Source organism: Zosterops lateralis (genome assembly GCF_965231275.1).
Source record: "Zosterops lateralis genome assembly, chromosome: 5".
Classification (NCBI taxonomy): domain Eukaryota; kingdom Metazoa; phylum Chordata; class Aves; order Passeriformes; family Zosteropidae; genus Zosterops; species Zosterops lateralis.
The window spans coordinates 29143598-29161180 of NC_139766.1; the positions used below are offsets into that span (position 1 = coordinate 29143598).

The 17583-nt window shown below is 37.1% G+C and overlaps 1 protein-coding gene across 3 annotated transcripts in view; it reads left to right on the forward strand.

The window, feature by feature from the left end:
* The first annotated feature begins 660 nt into the window (after positions 1-660).
* TUSC3 (tumor suppressor candidate 3) overlaps positions 661-17583 on the forward strand; it is a 105205-nt gene continuing 88282 nt past the window's right edge. For 2 of the 3 annotated variants that reach the window (XM_083861250.1, XM_083861249.1), the window contains exon 1: positions 661-789. In XM_083861250.1, the coding sequence (XP_083717376.1) occupies positions 664-789 (126 nt within the window). In that variant the 5' untranslated portion in view covers positions 661-663. The remainder of the gene's footprint in view (positions 790-17583) is intronic. The other variant, XM_083861251.1, reaches the window with a different exon arrangement.

Below are 17583 nucleotides of genomic sequence, written 5' to 3' on the forward strand. Positions count from 1 at the left end.
CTGCTTTCTGAGTCTTCAGCACAGCTGTGTGCAAGTAACTAATGGAGCATAAGGAGCGTACTTGGAATTCTAGGGGAAAAAAAGAGAAGTATGTGCTCATTAATTTAACATTACCTATGCTGTGCACTGCAGTGTGCACTGTCGAGAAATACACAATCACTGATTTGAGGACTGTACCGTGAATCAGAACATCAATTTAGAGCTGCACAGTTAATACTCCGGGAACTAAATTCGAATTAATTGTAACAGCATATCGCATTAATATTACTTTCTGCAAAGATGGCTTTGTGCGTGCGTGATGACATCTGAAAAGTGTGTGCACATAAACGTGTAAGAAAAAAGTCTTTATAGTTTGTCGGGTTTTGGTGGGGGTTTTTTTGGTGTTTTGTCTTGTTTGGTTTTACAGTTTCCAATCACTGTGTGCTGCAGGCAGCCGAGAGCGGGGAGCAGCAGTGAAGCACCAGGGAGCCGGGCGGGCAGAACCTCCCGGGCCGGACCGGGCCGGGCGCCAGCGCTGCCCGCGCAGAGCCAAGCGCAACCCCCCGCCACAGCCCCGCAGAACTACATTTCCCAGGCGGCGCCGCGGCGCGGGGCGCTGCGATTGGCCGGGCGCGGGCCGGTTCAGCGTGGCGGTGCGGCAGGTGCCGCCGGCGGGGGCGGAACATGGCGCTGGGTGCCGGGGTAGCGCGGCGGCCGCCGCACCTGCCGGCCGGGGGCTGCCTCCCCCTGCTGCTGCTGCTCCTGCTCCTCCTCTGCGGACAGCTCGGGGGAGGACAGAAAAAGAAGGAGGTAGAGACGTTCGCTTCTTTCGCCATCGCGCCCGGCCGGGGATGCCTTGTCGCGCTGCGTCCCTGTCTGGAGTCCCCGTGTCCCCGTGTCCCTGTCCGCCCGGCGTCCCCCGCCCGCCGGCCCCTCTCCCTCCCCAGCCCCGAGCAGGGCGCGGTGGGGCGGGAGGCGCCTGCCGTGCTGGGGAGGTGATGGCCGGTGAGGTGATGGCCGGCGGTGTCTCCAGGGCAGCGGGGGGGCAGCCCCGGGATGGCGGTGCCCAGCGCGCTGTCCCTGCCCGGGCCCTGCCGTGGGCCTGGAAATCGCAGGCTCTGAGCACAGAGGGGCACGGGCCCCGTCCCGCTCCGGGCAGGGCTGGGCTGCCCCTGCGGTGGGCCAGGGGGGCCTGGCGGACAAACGGGGCGAGGAGCCCTCGGGAGATAGAAGTTACCCCGTGTTTGTGGTGCCAACTGAAGGAAATGCCCAGAGTTAATAACGAGCTTTAAAGCGATGGCAGCAGGTGTGTGTGTGTGTGTGTGTGCAGGTGTAGGTGATGGTACTCACTTGGAGGTATGTTCTGAGTAGGAGAGATGTGGAGGAAGGAGCAGTTTTAATTCAGACTCATATCAACAGCTTATCTTCGCCAGCTTTTGTATTTAAATAGGGAAATGTGCAAAAATACGTACTGTGCATACTTGCCTTTTCCAGATCTCAGTGCTACTAGGGGTGGCTACACTTCTCCTCCTAGGTTGCCCGGGATTCCAGGCCAGGCTTTCGCATAGCAAGTGCTCGCCCACCCAGGAGTGTCTCTACAGTTCCACTGTAACTTCGTTTATGGGAGGAGTTAGCTTTTAACCAGACTGTAGAGTCTTGTAATTTTGGGGGTTTTGCTGTTGTTTTTTTGTTTTGTTTTGTTTTGTTTTTTGTTTTTGTTTTGCTGTGTTTTGTTTGTTTGTTTGTTTTTAATATCTGTTAGTGTTATGGGGAGGATTTGTGTTTTTTGGAGGTGGAGGAGAAGGAAGGAACAATTTTTCTAGCTTGGTCTTTCTCTGAACTAGCAGCTCAGACAAAGAGAAGGATGGTCAAAATTTTGGGGGTTTGCTTGCTTTGTTTTTCTTTAAAGATCTATGTAGTTTATTTAGGCTTGTAGGCCAAAGATATAAAACAACAGGGATGTCTTCCCACCAGTGTCCAGTGACAAGAGTGGAAGGAATGGCTTAAATCTACTTTAGGAAGAGTTCAGATGTGATATTAGGAAAGAGATCCTAACTGAGAGAGTGGTTGGGCACACAACAAGGTACCCAGGGAAATGGTCATTGCCCCAAGCCTGTAGTGTTCAGAAGACTTACGGACAATGTTTTTGTGCATATGGTTTGACTTTTAGATTGCCCTCTGTGGAGTTGGGAGTTGGACTCAATGTCCCTTCCAACTCATGATGTCACTTCCAACTCACAATATTCTATGATTTTACAAGGCCAAAATTAGTGTGTAAAGTTCCTATTTAAATATCTAAATAATGGTCTGACCAAGTGGTCTTACCAAGATAAGTAATCTGATCATCGAAATAAATCCCTTGGGCGTCACAGTGAAAAATGAACACCTTCACTCTAGGAATTAATTTTCTTTTCCACTCTTTCTGGAATGAGTAAGCAGTAAATGTGTTGCCCTTCTGCTGCTATAATTAGCTTCATTTCAAAACTTTAACTTATTAGGTTTTCTTAATAAAATGTGTTTAATGTTTGACACTTGATTCTCTCTTGCTATGATGTGCTGGCACTGCAACTTTTGTTGACACTTTCCTGTGGAGTGCCAGCTGTGCTACCAAGATAGCTGAAATGATCGTTCTTTTAAGTGAAATCCTTTCCCTAACAAGTAAATAATGGCAAATTAAAATGGATATGTACAACTACTTTTTAGAAAGTTTCCCAGTCCTGCTGTGGAGGTGGTACATAAAAGGATAGAAATGCTTATCTGTCCACCTCTTTAGTATTGAAGTTCAAGCAGGTATTCCTCCTTTGTAAAACTTGTTATTCAGTGTTTTCCATTTTAACTGATTTAAACTAACACATCCCAGTCTTCTGGATCTTTTTGCTTCCATTTTTCATTCCTGTTTAATATTTTGATTTTAACACAGTGGACTGCTCATACAGACAAACCCTTGGCTTTATGTAGACATAGCATGTCTATGACTGCATCTTTACAGAAACCAATGCAATATTGTAAGTGCTTGCTTCACTTTAAATGCAAGCTTAAAATAAAGTGTAACTTGGTTGTTTTCAGGGTTTTGTGCATCGTACGTGTCTGTGTTGTATATGTTAGAGCTAAAGTCTGACTCTTGCCCTATAACCTTCATATTAAAAGCTGTAGTAGTTTGCCCAATATTTATAATGAGGAAAACATTTGTATGTGAAGAATGAAATTTGCACTTAGTAAGTAGTTTGGAAATAACATTTTAAAATTTTTCAGTGTAGAGGGGGAAAAAAGTCTGCAAGAATTAATTTTTTTCTGCTTTTTTTTACAGCCCCATAAAGCATGTATATTCCTCTCTTCTCTATTTCTTATTAACCAAAGTCTGTATCGAACACTTCAGTGACTGCATACAATAAGTGAAATAAAGGATGCTTATAGTAGCCTGATAGCATTTTGTGATTGGATTATTGGAACTTTTTTGTCCCAGATATGTTTTTGGCATCCTTGCTGTCATAAGACAGATCAGTGACATAATTGATCTTTTCCCCTGTTCTGTTCTATAACCATTTATACAGCACATCCTGTGCAACCACATGGAAAATACAGATTGTATCTGCTTGAGTTTTACATGCTCTGGAAAAATCAGTCAGTAAAATTAGAATGGGAGAGCACTGGGTTGTTGGGATATTGGTTTGCTTCTTTAGATTTATTCTCTTAATTTTTAAAAGTGTTTTCAAGGTCACATTTTTATTAGCTAAGATAATGGTCAGAACTGAAGAAGGACTTTTACCTGGTATTTGGTTTAGGCCTTGTTCTCTAATTCTAATATATATGAGAGCAGCTAAAATTACCAAAAAACAATGTTTTCTTTTTATATAATGCTATGAGGTTTTGTAAAAAAATATAATAATATCTTCTTCATTGTTAGGAAATAAAAAATGTAATAGCTTTTGTTTGTTTGTTTGTGTTTGCTTTGTTTTTTTGTTCCAACTTTTAATAATGAGGGATTGCCATTAACCAAATGGAAAGATATTTTATCGTGAACCTGAACCTAAAAGCTACGTTTCAGACAGGGAAACTCATATTTTTATGTGTGATTATCACAAGTCCTTCATATTTTAAGGTAGATAAACAAATAGATGCATGCATTGGGTGGATTGCTTCTGTCAAAATTCAAAAAAAAGGCCTGGCAATAGTTTGGCTACAGAAAATAGTCCCATAACGTGGAAAAGATGTTGTACCCTTGCCATTGCAGGCTTCTTCATGAAAATACCCTTCTTCCTGAGTGCTGAAGTAGTGGCAGGACTTGAAGCATTTCTCTGGACAGACTGTTCTCCCACCTAATAAGATTTGCTATTAGGATTTTACTTTCTTCTGATGATTGTGTCTGATAAAGCCATTCTGGAATATCCCAAGTTCATAATCTTTTCTTAAGCAGTTGCAATCCTTAGCCTAACTGTGCCATTCCATTAATTTTTCTCCTTCTATGCTGCTGAATCTAAAACAACTAATTTTTGAATTTCAGATGAACTGGTCATTAAGCTTAACAGAGTTTGGTGTTGCATAGAACATTTTGTATATCAAGTTCATAACATCAGTGGTAATTACAGTTATGCAGTTCCTCTGGAATGACATTCTCAGCTCACAGGGCTGCTCAAGGTTATAGGCTGTAGCATCTGCTGTTTGAATGATAGAAACCATTTTCTACTTTGCTTTTTTATAGTTTCAAATCACTATTGCTGTCTTCTTTACTATTATAAAATTAACATGTTCAGCTGCTTTTGATACCCAGTTGCCTTAAAAAGGCCAGTTATGACAGTCTACTGAATCTCGGACATGGACATTTCTGTTTCGCTTTGAGTTCGCATGTATTCCTGTCTGAGCCATATAAATATCTCTTCAATGTAGATTCTTGAGCTTGTCAAGCAGAAGTTTAGGTAATACTCTAAAGTTCCCATTTATAGTTTAAGGTTCATTTCTAGGGGTTTTTTTTGTAATTTATACTAAGCATTTTCATCAACTTGATTGTTTTGTGGAGTCTTTTGATACTTAGCCTGTTTTTCATGAAAAATAATTGACAGTTGTTTAGGTAGTTAATTAGCTGATTCCCTTTATGTTTTCCTATTTGACATACGTACAAATTCAGGCTTTTTCACACATTTGTTTCTCAGATCTTGTCTGGGGTGCATTCTGAATCTAAACTTAGGCTTTTAACTCAAAACATTGCTGTCCTGCAAGAGTCTGTTTAGTATAATGAATTGTTATATTGCAGTGGTGTTTTTCTGCACTATGCTGAGGAATATGGTTATTTTAGTAATAAAGTAGGAGAGGTATTTTTGGTTGGTACTGCCTAAACTTTCCTTGGTAATTGTACCTGCTTTGTCTTTGTTTGCTTCAGTGGTTCAAATTGTTCTTCAAAATATTTTGTTCTTTTACTTCACTTACTTATCAGGTCCATAGGACCCTCTTCTATTTTTGGTAGTAAACTGCAGTGAAATATAGATTGCATTTAATCCATAATTACTAGATTCACTGGGGTACTGATACATTAAAAATATGAAACTTAAAATTATTTTTATTTTTAATTGTATAAAGTATTTTAGCATGAATCTTTTCCTTTCTATAAAAGACGTAGCTGAAGATTCAGATTCTGCACAGGAGATTAATGTAGGGAGTTAGAAAGCTCAGCAGATGGAATTTTTTGAGATAGAGTTCCTTGCTCTACTTTGTTTTTTTAAGGTTATCTAACAGGATAAAAACGGTATTTGAATACGAGTAGAATATCTGTTTCTGTTTTGACTGATACAAATAATGCTCTTCTAGATAGCCTAGGAGTTGCAGGGCTAGGACTACATACAGTGAAGGAATAAATTAGCTGTATCTACATATGTTTAGGTGTCTTTCCAAAGAGAGGAATTCAAGCTACAATTAGATGAAGGAATTGTAGAGCAGTTTAATTAACAGGAGTCGAGCACGTCATCATAGGTCACAGTACCAGCACTCTGTGTAGTCGATGATCTTGAACTAGAGAATACAAAATGCAAAAGGATGTTTCTGAAACCTTATAATTCTACAGAATTTGGACGCTGAAGTCAAACCTATAAAAGCTGTGCTATTAAGAATATGCGCTGGTAAAGTATTGTGTAGACTTCAGCTACAGGAGGAGAAGTTAGTGGTGATGTCTGTATACTGATTCTTCTGTGAGGATTATGTACATGGTCCTTAAAAATAATAACAATTTTAAAAGCAAAATAATAATATAATAACTTGATTAGTGTTTTTCTTTTGTCACATGGTGATGTACTTAAGGCGATATGGTTAAGGCAGTATATGCTCTGGTTTCTGTTCAGGTCCTGTGAGGTGGTACAAGGATGCCTATTGATGATGGTTTACAGGATAGGTTTCAGGGGTTTCTGAGGTGTGGGACCTGAATTCTTCCACATGAGTGAAGGTGATATTGAGTACGCTTCCCCCTACCTGAGTCAAACACTGGAATTTCAAAGAGTGCACGAACTCACACAGCAATAAGTGGTTTTTGTTTTCAAATGGATTCTTTGTGATGCCCTTTACCAGGATGTTTTCAGATACCAGGTATTTTCAGGTGATGTCTGGGGGAGCTAGTGCACTTTTCACCTTCTTTATCCAACTCTTAAGTGAGGCTGTAACTTGATCTCACATCCAAGTCTGATATGTTTAAGTGTAGAGAGTTTTCAGAGGCCTAGAGATCATTGAGAATTCTTTCTCCTCCATTACTGCTATGTTGGCAACTTAGAAATTGGATGTGAAGTAGAATTACTGCATTGCAGATGCCTGTGGTTGATGAACTTTGTTAGCTTCTATCCTCAGGTCTAGTCAAGTTAGCCTCACGTGCAAACCTCCTGCCTGGTGTAACATTACATATTCTTGTGACTTAAATGGAAATCCCATCATATGTTTCCTGAACATTGTTTCCATTTTTTCCTGTGTTTTGGAAAATAAAGAGAACTTGCTGAAATTAACTTGTTTGATTATGCAAGATTTTTTTTTTTTTTAATCATTGGGCTGAAGGATAGAAAAAATATGTATGGGAAAATAAAAACTATGAAGCCAAGTTCAATGATCAAATATACTCAGAAGTAAGTGTCCTTAAATCATTCTGAAATCTGTTAGAGGGTAGAAACTAATATTGTAAAGTTATCTAAATTCCGTATTATTTTTGCATTGCACTTCAAAATAATTTAGTCATAGCTTGTACTCTTTGATAGCTGATGGCTCAGCTCTAAAACATTTCAGTGGAAACTTTTTCCATTTTTCTGTTCTATGCTTGATTTCTATTAAAGCTTCCAACTGAAATGGAAAGTGAATGGCAGGAATTTCATAGTAATCTCAAGAATGCCAATCCTAGGAAGTTCAGTCCAAAATTGAAGATGGACTGTTATGCCTCTTACTTGTCCACAGCTGGTGGATTCAGTTAGTGACAATGTTACAGCACATTGAGTAGATGAGACAAGAATTGTTATGAAAAGGACAGGAATGGTACCTTAATGCTGAAGCTATTGCATAAGTATTTCCATTCTGTTGTGACATGTTTTCTGTTTTTTCTGTTAGGTATGAATAGAAGTTCTTGTTTAAATTTTTTTCAAATTTTTATTTATTGAGAGCAGTGCACTAACCTCTTTAGTGGGTAATTTGTTTAGAAGAAAAGATAAAGTTACTGATATCTGCAAGACAGACTATAGATATTACAGTTGTTTTTTATTTGCTTTATGCTTTTTTTGGTTTGGGATGATACTGAAATTAGCCAGAGAATAATCTTTCTAGCACAATTTAAAGTATTAGAAAGCAGGCATTTTTTTATTATAGTGCTGCACATATTTGGAGGATTCTTCCTCTTATTGAACACATGTTGTGAAATTTTACAACAGGGTATTTATTCCATCCTGACAATACATAGTCACAACAACATACTTCCAAGCTAATACATAAACATCAGTTTTCCTAGAATGAATTTACATGTCTCTTCCCCTTACTGGAAGTCTTTCTGTGGTCTTAGAGGATCACCTAAAGGTGGTTGTATTCACTGAGAGCCCCCAAAATTGTAAGTGACCTTGCCTTGAACTTCTCTTAGGGCATGTGCTGTTTTTCTTTTACATAACTGCCACAAAACCACTTAGATTCCTCATTATCTGTTTATCCACTGGTTCCAGCAACACTTACAATCTACTGTCTACTTTTGCATTCTTTTACCTAATTTCCTGTTTACTCTTTAAGCTCTATTTTGCAACTTCAAGGAATCTGAAAATTTCTCCCTGTATTGTGTCAGAGGCATTGCTAATTTTCACTTCAAATGAATTGTAACCTTTTTCATTTTTTTGTTCACTGTAAGCTGAATAAATTAGTCAATGGAGATGTTGGGGTATGTGCCTGTATATGCATACACATATATGTACACACATTGGTTTGCCCTGGTATAGGTGAAATAGCATTTGCCTTGGTGTTGACATCTGTGAGTTTTTGCCTTGTAACTCTAGGTGCTATAAGTGGTCAAAGTGCTTTAGCCAGGCTTCATGGAGAATGTAGCTTTCAGAGTAAAACTTTAAACTGAAATGCCCTCATGTAACTACATATTGGTTCATGATGCTGCTAACATCATGCAATTTCTTTAAAAGTAATAGTTACTTTAATAGTTCTGTTTTAGTAAATAAAGAAGGGCAGTCCTCATCTGATTTGGCATCTTGCATTTTAGCCCATTCTGTACACAGAAACTAAGCTTCCTTAAGCCATTGTATGCTATGAACTTGTAACATGTAATAGGAGTTAAATTTTCAATTACATGTGACATCTCAGCCTTTTCTAGAGTAGAATTATGGTTAAAGCATGTCTGGGAAACCGATACTGTGGAAGCAGTTGATATTAATTTGATTTCTGGGAAATTTTATGCTGCTTCACATAAAGTACCCTGAACACTTGTCTGTCTGTTTCTTTGGGTGCTTCGATCTTCTTAAGATGATCTTCATTATTGTATTAATTCAAAAATTTCCTGCTCTGAAGTATATCATTGTTTTCCCCCTCTAAAGCATTATTTGCACTCTTAACTGTCCTCTTACACCGACAGTGAGATTTGGAAAACGTTGCAGAATTCACTGGGCCACAGAGGAGTGACAAGGGGGAAGATAATTTTCTAGCTGAATGATGATCATTTGAAAGAGGAAAGTCCTGGGTTCTCACAGCTATTTATACATTTAATCCAATAACCATTCCGTGTAAAACATTGTAATACAATCTGTTCAAGTAGGTTTACTTGTCCACCATCTGGACATGAGTACTGCCTGCCAAACCAGTTGGGAGGGCAGTGAAAGAAATCAAGGTTACTTTAAAGTATTGAGGGCTTCTCAGGATAACCTCTGCACACTCGCTTTCTCTGCTTAAGCAGCTATCACCTTCTCAGTTGTAACTTTCTGTGACAGCGGAGGTGGCTGAAGGAAATGAGTATAGAGTGCACTATGCCCAGTGCTCCAAGAGCCAGCCCTGGAATATTTAAAGGTAAGAGAGGTTTTGGTAGGAACATAAAGGTTCCCAAATCTACATTTTTCTTTCAGTATTCCTGGCCATTTGGAAATTCCAAGAATGTAATATCTAAGCAAAGGGAGATTCCACAAAATCTAAGTATGTTTTGTAAGTACCTGGTGGCAGACAGGAAAAGCTCATTCAACTTTAGAATCGCCCACTCTGGTTTCTGTTTGCTGTGGGGCCAAATTCCTGCTCTGTGTGAATTAATCTGAGTACCTCATTACTTCTACAGATACCAAGCAAAAGAGAGTATGGCATGAGATTATAATGATTCCATCTATGGTGGTCAAATACCATCTTATTTGACTTTTTTAAAATGAAATGATAAATGAAATCAGGAGAGGCACTAAAGTGATAAAGTGATTTTAGTGCAAAAATTTTTATACTGTAGAAAACATATTAGCAAGTGAGCTACACCAGAAAGCAATGAAGCATAAAGTCACCTCACTCTAGAATTCTATTATGTTGGTATTGGAGCTTTAGCCACCTATGGGACCATCAGTAGCATTACTGATGAAGACGGTCCCACCTGTGTAAGAACTGAATATTTCCCTCCTTATCCCCTTCATAAAGTTAGGATAGATGTGATGGCACTTGGGTGTGTTCATTTTACAAGAGCCATTACAAGTGAGTAATGTTAGATAGGTTGTAAATTCAAGTATGTATTGCACATTCAGATGACACGTAGAGTCATGGAAAATAGAACTTTAATCTTTCATTGCATTTTTTTTGTCCCACCTTATTAAAATGATACAGTTATGGTTGTGTTAGTGTATTCGTCTATTGGCATTTGTCTTAAGTGATTAAAAAATCTAGCTGAAGCTGTTCAGTTATAGCAACATCAGGTTTTTTTGAGCAATGAATGCATTGTGCTGTCATGCAGAACTCATACTTGCTTGGCTGTGAGGGAGAAAATTACAAGTTCATTAGCTGATACAGCAGCTTTGTTTTCAAAAGTAATTTGATGTCTGTACTTCTCCCAAGTAAAAATGGAACTTTTCCTGAATCTAATGATAGTAAAAATGTTCTGGAGGAAACACATTTTTACTCAAGTCTTCACACTGAATCATGACTCTACAGAAAATTTTAAAAATGTGCTTTAAAATGGGCTTAGAGAGACACTTTCAGCTGGTTTCCATCATTATAGTTCTATATAGTCACTTTTTCTAAGAATGAAAAATGCATAAAATTAGAAATTTGATTTCATGTGGATTTTAGAAGCTGATTTCAGAAGGTAAAAATTTAGACCTCATGATAGTATGAGAATGTTTTTATGAGAATGAAATTTAGTTTTGGTAAGCACACCATATTTTTATTTTTTAATGTAGACATTAAATCCACCTCCAGTTTCTTCAATATGAGTTATTGAGTTATTCACTATAAAGTACCTGAATTTTTAATATTCAACATAGAAAATAATTGAATATTGGTGCTTAAACAAAATAACAAAATAATTGTTGAATATTGGTGTTTAAACAGCAGTTTCTTAACATATTTAAACTGTTGGATTTTTTGCATTAAAGCTTCTTGTCTGTTTGTACAGTCATCATTAATATTCCTGAACTTCTGCTTTATGAACAATGAACTTCTGCTTTAGTCTTACTAATCACATTTTTTTTTATTTAGATAAAAATTATGTGCTGGTATCTATGAATAGTTTTTCCTTAGCCTACTCAGAAATAGATCTAAAAGTGCAAAGTAATTATGTTATACTAAAAAGATTAAGTGCTTTACCTGCCACTAGAGATTGTCTACCTCCTGTTGAACCACTGAATCCATTCGTTAACTTAGCACCATGCTATGTCCTTTCTCTTCTAATGAACTGCTTACTGGGAAGGTAGTATTCTGATTAAAGGAATTCCTGCTCAGGAGACTGATACTTCTGTTTCTTAATGTGTGGGTAAATGGCAAGTGTGCCAGAACCTCATGTGGATGGCTGAGACAGCTAAAAGGTTTTGTTGTTTGAAAAGGCTGAGGTACTAGGCACGAGGAAGAATGCTAAACATAGTGGTTCTGTCGTATTTATGTGCGTGTTTTTGCCTCTTGAGAAACAGAATTTGCTAGGAAACTCTGTCAATAAAGTGACTAATGAATGGATAGCCCAATAAAATAAAACTATGGAGAGTGAATGCCAGAGATAGCAAAGAATTTATGAATAATCATTAGCAATCAAGTGACAGTGAAATAATGCGAGGATAGATGAAGATTTTTCTCGCAATGGCGATGAGTTGTGATGAAAAGTTTGAAGAAAGTATTAGGAGACATAGTACTCTGAAACATATTAAAATAGGTGTAGTGGCAGTAATATACAAATTACCTAATTTTTAAAAGTGAAGCTTACACTCAATTAATTGTGATGCCTTCAAGACTTTCTTTACTGCCTACTTTTAAATTGTTTGTAAAATCTCTGTACTAATTTTTTTTCGTAAGAAAAATTCTTTTTCATAAGAAAAAGAAGGAAGAGGATGCTTTTGCATATCCTGAAAAGAAAGAAGGAAAAATCAACAGTTTAGGCTTGCTTCCAAATTTTAGTGATTAAATAGTTGTGTCACATGAACATTTTTGTGTTACAATTTGGGATTTCTGGCAAGAAGAGAAAATGTGAATTTTCCTTAATATGAAGTAGGATTTTTATTAATCTCCATGCTTTGCTTTGTGAAAGTGAAGACCCTTCACTTTATGGTCTGATAGTAGGTTGTCCATTAAATTGACTGGATCATGTTGCCACTGTTAACCATGTAAGTCTTGTATATCTTTTTTATTGTCTTTGATAAATACTTTTAATGTCCCTAAATTGTACTTCTGTTAAGAGAGGCAGATAGACTGATATTTGGAGAAAAAAAATGTGAAATAATTTCTTCATCCTGGAAGAGTTGACCTTGAAAACGATGTGGGCTTTCATTAATCTCATGTGAAGCAATGAAACAATGTACAGATTTCCGAAATCCTTGTAGAAGAAAGAAATTTACTGTCTTAATTTTCAGCTTGAAAGAGAGACATTGATACGACTGCCCCTAATGTTAGTCGTCTGCAGACTTCAGGTATTTCAATTCAATTGTTACATATGTAACTGGTTTCCTGCGTAACTTCTTTGGTTGTTGCTTGTCCATTTTATAAACTATAAAGGTAGGTACTTCCCTTTTTTCTTGCTTTTTCTATTTCCTAAGAAAGAAAGATGTGTATGTTTTTTTTTTTCCCTTTCTTTTTTTTTTTGTTGTTATTTTTGAGGTATGGGTATGGCAACACAAATTCTCTTAAATTCTTCTTGGGAAGAGTAGTGATCTTTATGTGCTCTGTGCCTTTCTTAGTAGCAAATAATGCGTCAAGTTTACTAAATTTAATTTTGGAAAAAAGTGCTGTAAGTGCTCATGATGGTTTTTTTCAAGCTGCAAAAGTCTGTTAGACTTAAAAGGATTTATGAAATTTAGTTCTGTATGTTGTGATATTTTCTGAAAGCAGAATAAACCAAATGTATAATAGAAGTCCATCAAATATTTATGGTTGCACATGGTCAAAAAAACCCAGTTTCCCTGGTGTCTTTCAAAACTTTGACAATGCCAGCATCATCTGGTCTTGAAAAAGTGTGGATGCAAGGATGCATGTTTTCTAATTTTATGCAACTCTAGCCATAATGCTCATAAAGAGAAAGCATCATAGTAGGTGTATCTCCTATAATCTTGAATCCTTCCTCTGATAGGGATTCTGCAGATTTTTGACATTTATAGTCATCTTCTAATACATTTTTTCATTGCCTTTTTCACCTGTTTTTTTCTTCTGTTTTTCAAGGTATAACTTGTTTTTGAAACCCTCTGGGTTTTTATAAAATACAGATTCACCAGCTGCAAACTCAAATTGGTATAGTAAAAAATACTTTTTTTCTTCCTGTGACTAAATTCATATTCTGTTTAACCTAAAAGTCTCCTTATTTCCTTTCTGTATCCCAGGTGGTGGTTTTTTTCTTTTCTTTGTGTGTGGATTGATTCTTATAATTTAGTTCCTTTTTTTTTTTTTTTAGTTTTTGTTATTATCTTAGCTTTTTCTGTTTCCTTTAGAAATAGAATATTCACATACATTGATGCAAACTTAAAGCCTGCTGAACTCAGAGAGGAGACTTCTTTCTAGAACGTTTGTGGCTGCCCTGGGGAAAGTTATGCATGTATTTTCTGCCAGAAATTGTTCTGTGGTCTGTTCAAAGTCAAATTTCAGACTGAGTACATTCACTTCCTGTATTAGGTTGTATGTGTCTTGTCTTCAGTGTAATGCTGCGTTATTTTTCTTCCAGTCTCTTTATTCATGTTGTAACTCCTAGTGACTCTACTTTTTGTTCATATCATGGTTTTCCTTTGTATGTTTTTTGTCATCACACTTTTTACTTAGTGTCACGCTCCTGTGATTATCTAGAATTTTTTCCTCATAGCCTTTAGTTTCATCTTTTCTACAATAGTTACAACTTTCTTGTCAAGAATTTTGGTATTTTAAAATTTTCCCTTTTTTTGATATTCTACTCTTCTTGCTATGTACCTATGGATTTGAAAAGTATTCACACAATCTATTTGATATCTGTTGTTCTAAGATAGATTGTTCCATTTTGCTGTCCTCTAAGGAGAGAGATGAATGAAATGCAAAAGTAGGCTGAGTAAAATTTTGATGTCTCTGAAGAGATCTGTATTGTTTAGAAAATTTTCTTTTGTTCTTTTCCATAAAACCCTCTGGATTTCTTTGGAGTGGGAGAGGAAACCACACCTGTAATCATTATGATATCTGTAGACAAATGTAGAAAGGAATCAAGGGTTTGATTTCATTATTTGTACTCATCTTTTCTCTTACCTTCTGATTTGTATGGTTTATTCTAAAGTCAGAGAACACGTGCACATTTAGTGCTGATATTTTTGCAAATACATCCTGTCAGGACCCAAATGGGCTTAGTTGACAACATTCAAGAAAGATTAGATCATACTATTTTCTTCTTCCTCTTAGTTGCCATCAACCTATTTCAGCCGCTGTTTCTGAGTTCCTCCCCATTGCTGAGTTGACTGAATGCTGTCTTCGTTCTTAATTCAGTTATTTGCCTTGCATCAGCTTTCCTTACAGGTCTCTACCTCTTGCAAATATAGATAGAAATTAAAGAATTCCTTTTTTTATTAATTGTTTTTCAGCTTTTAACTTTTTAAACTTGCCCTTGAATCAATCATTCATTTGTTTCCAGGCTGATAAATCATTGTTTTAGAATGTTTTAGAAAGCTATCTTGCAGCTCATACTGCAGAAGGAAATACTCAGTTGCTATTTCACGCGATTCAGGTTTTCTCTGTGGAAATCGTACTGATGCTGTTCTGATTGTTAATGTATACTTCAGTGTCAGTGCTCTCCTCGTGTTTCCAAACACTGCAAAGTAACAAGGATAAATCTTTCAGATACCCCAATTACTATTTCTAAACATAAGATACTAAAGGACATTCAGTTTTACAGATATTCAAAACAGATGGTTTTTCTGTTGGACCTGACTTTTCTAATCAGGGCATAAAGTGTAGTAGTTCTCAGAGACTCAGCGTGATGATTCCTTTTCTCTATGACTTCCTTTTGTCTTTGAGATTTAATAAGTTCTTTGCTTTTGGCTTGGAGGTCTTCATTGTGACTTGTAGGGTTTGAGTTTGCATTTCTTCCCTGAAAATTCAAACTAGGCTGCATGAATTAGCTCTATAAACTCTTCATAGTTTGCTAGACTTAGAGAAGAAAAATGGGATAACGTGGTGTGAAATGCTATCAAAACAAATATGATCCCTTTTAAATGCTTTTATTTTTTCTACTTCAGTCGTTACTGCAATTCCCTGAAATACAAAAGGTTAGTAGTGGTTTCTGATCTCATCATGATCACTCTCTGCTCTAATCTGTAAAAGGGGTGATTCTCATTCATTAAGCTCTAATCGTTATCTCTCTTGTTATCCATCTATTGACAGGAGCCCTCATGGAATGATTTTTGTCCTGTTGCTGATTTTTGTTCTGTTGCATTCAAATGGTTCAGATGATATCTCTTCCCAGAACAGGAAACTGTGTGCCATATTGTGATAATCAGAAGATGTCTTGTCTTTTTTAATTCCTTTCTGAGCAATAGTTTAAAACTACTTTGTGCTTTGAATATTTTAGAACATCAAATCATCTAAGATCTCAATGTAAGATGGGTAAGAATGGCTTAACTCATTCAGTCTGAGTTCACCTAATCCAGTATTTTTTTCTTCTAACAACATCTGCAAACAAGTACCCAGAGAAAGGAAGCATTACCTCCTCACCAGCCTGTAATCTTCCACCCTTCTGCTGTTTTCAGCTCTGGTTTTCTTGAGCCTGATGTTTTCCACTGATGGATCTGTCCATGAGGAATGCTCAACTGTGAGTAGTTCATCAATCCTAGGTTTTGCACCTCTCTTTCCATGCTTCACAGAATGATGTTGTTAAGGAATCTACATCTGTAGTTACAGCTGCATTGGGAGAGGATTGACAAGTCTTTATGGCTCATGCCTTGTCATTGTATTAATCTTTGTCTTTGCCAAGTATTTTGCTTTCAAAGAAAGTGAGTGTTTTTCATCTCTCCTACTACCTACTATCTAGAGTAGTGTTGTTCATTTGATGTACTTCTGAATTTACTGAATAGAGTCATCGTTCAAAAGACGTTACAGCTACCTTGCTTCATAGTTAATTTGTTCTTTTACAAGAACCGCTTTTGGCCTGAAGTAGATTTTTTTTTTCCTCTCTCTTAGCCGTGAATAGTGAATGAAGTGAAACTGCCAAATCGGTTATATTCAAACTTCTTGTGTAATCAGACCTATATTTTGCCACGCACAAATTGGATTGCAATGGTGATTTTACCATCTCTGTTGCGGGGGTTTGTTAACATCTTAATCAGTGTAGTATGGAAACATGCTCTTCACAGTGGGGTCAGCATTCTTAAGAGTAACGTTCTCTTTTTCCCGCTGTATACTGCACTAAAACTCTACCAAATATTTGCCTCTTTATTGGAGATGCTGCAGAGCCCATTCCTTACTGAAGCATATACTTTAATGATAATTGTGTTGATATCTGGACCTTTTATTGATGATGGTCTTAGGCTGTGAATGCAGTTTTAGCTTTCTGAGACTGAGAGTAATTAAGTGACATTGACCTTGGAGTAGATCTTTGATCGTTTGGCCTTTGAATTGGACAGTACCATTTGACTTAGAAGAGATTGAAATTTGCAGAACTGGACTTGCATGTACTATTATGATAAGCACTGGTTCCTTCTATGTACACAAATAGCTGATAGGGCATATCAGACTTAATCAGTTTTTCAGATCTTAGAAATTTTATATTGTACATGCTTTGAGCAGGGATTCTTCCCTTCTGTGGATAACTGACCCTCTGCAAATCGTACAGTTTCTGATTTGGTGAAAGATCAGAGCTCTTCATTTCTTTCTCAAGTTTTTTTTCCAAGAAACACAAGAAATGGATGTGTTATTTATAGTCTAGTAGTTTGCATAGTGAAATGACAGAGAGAGCCAGAAGGTACGGGAAGAAAGAAATTTTCAGTAGAAATTAAAGGGAAAAAAAATTAATAATATGAAGAGAATGTCTATCAAAGTTGGAGAATCTCCATCCTTATAGATTTTAAAAACTCTACTGACAATGCCCTTAGCAGCCCATGGAAACTCCATGATTTGAGATGAACATTGAATAGGATGACCTCTACAACATTTAAAATTGTAAAAACAGTGAGTATCAAGAATGTATGATTTTTAAAACTGTTTTAATTGAAAGTGCATTACATCTTGATAAAAGGAACAGTGCTGCAGTGAATAGTCATTAGATCTTGAAGTAACATGACTCTTTTGTATGAGATGAGTCTAGAAGTCTTTTTTCAGTCTAATATATTGGTCATCTTCCATCAGTCATTTGGAGTGAGACAAGTAGGTTTATGCATGACATGGGTTATTTCCTGTGATTAAAAACTAATGGTGCAGTATTTCTCTATGTTGTACTCACCCACCTGATTGCTCTGTGTGCTTGGGAACAAAATGTGAAGGTCACTTCTACAAGACCATTCTGGAATACTG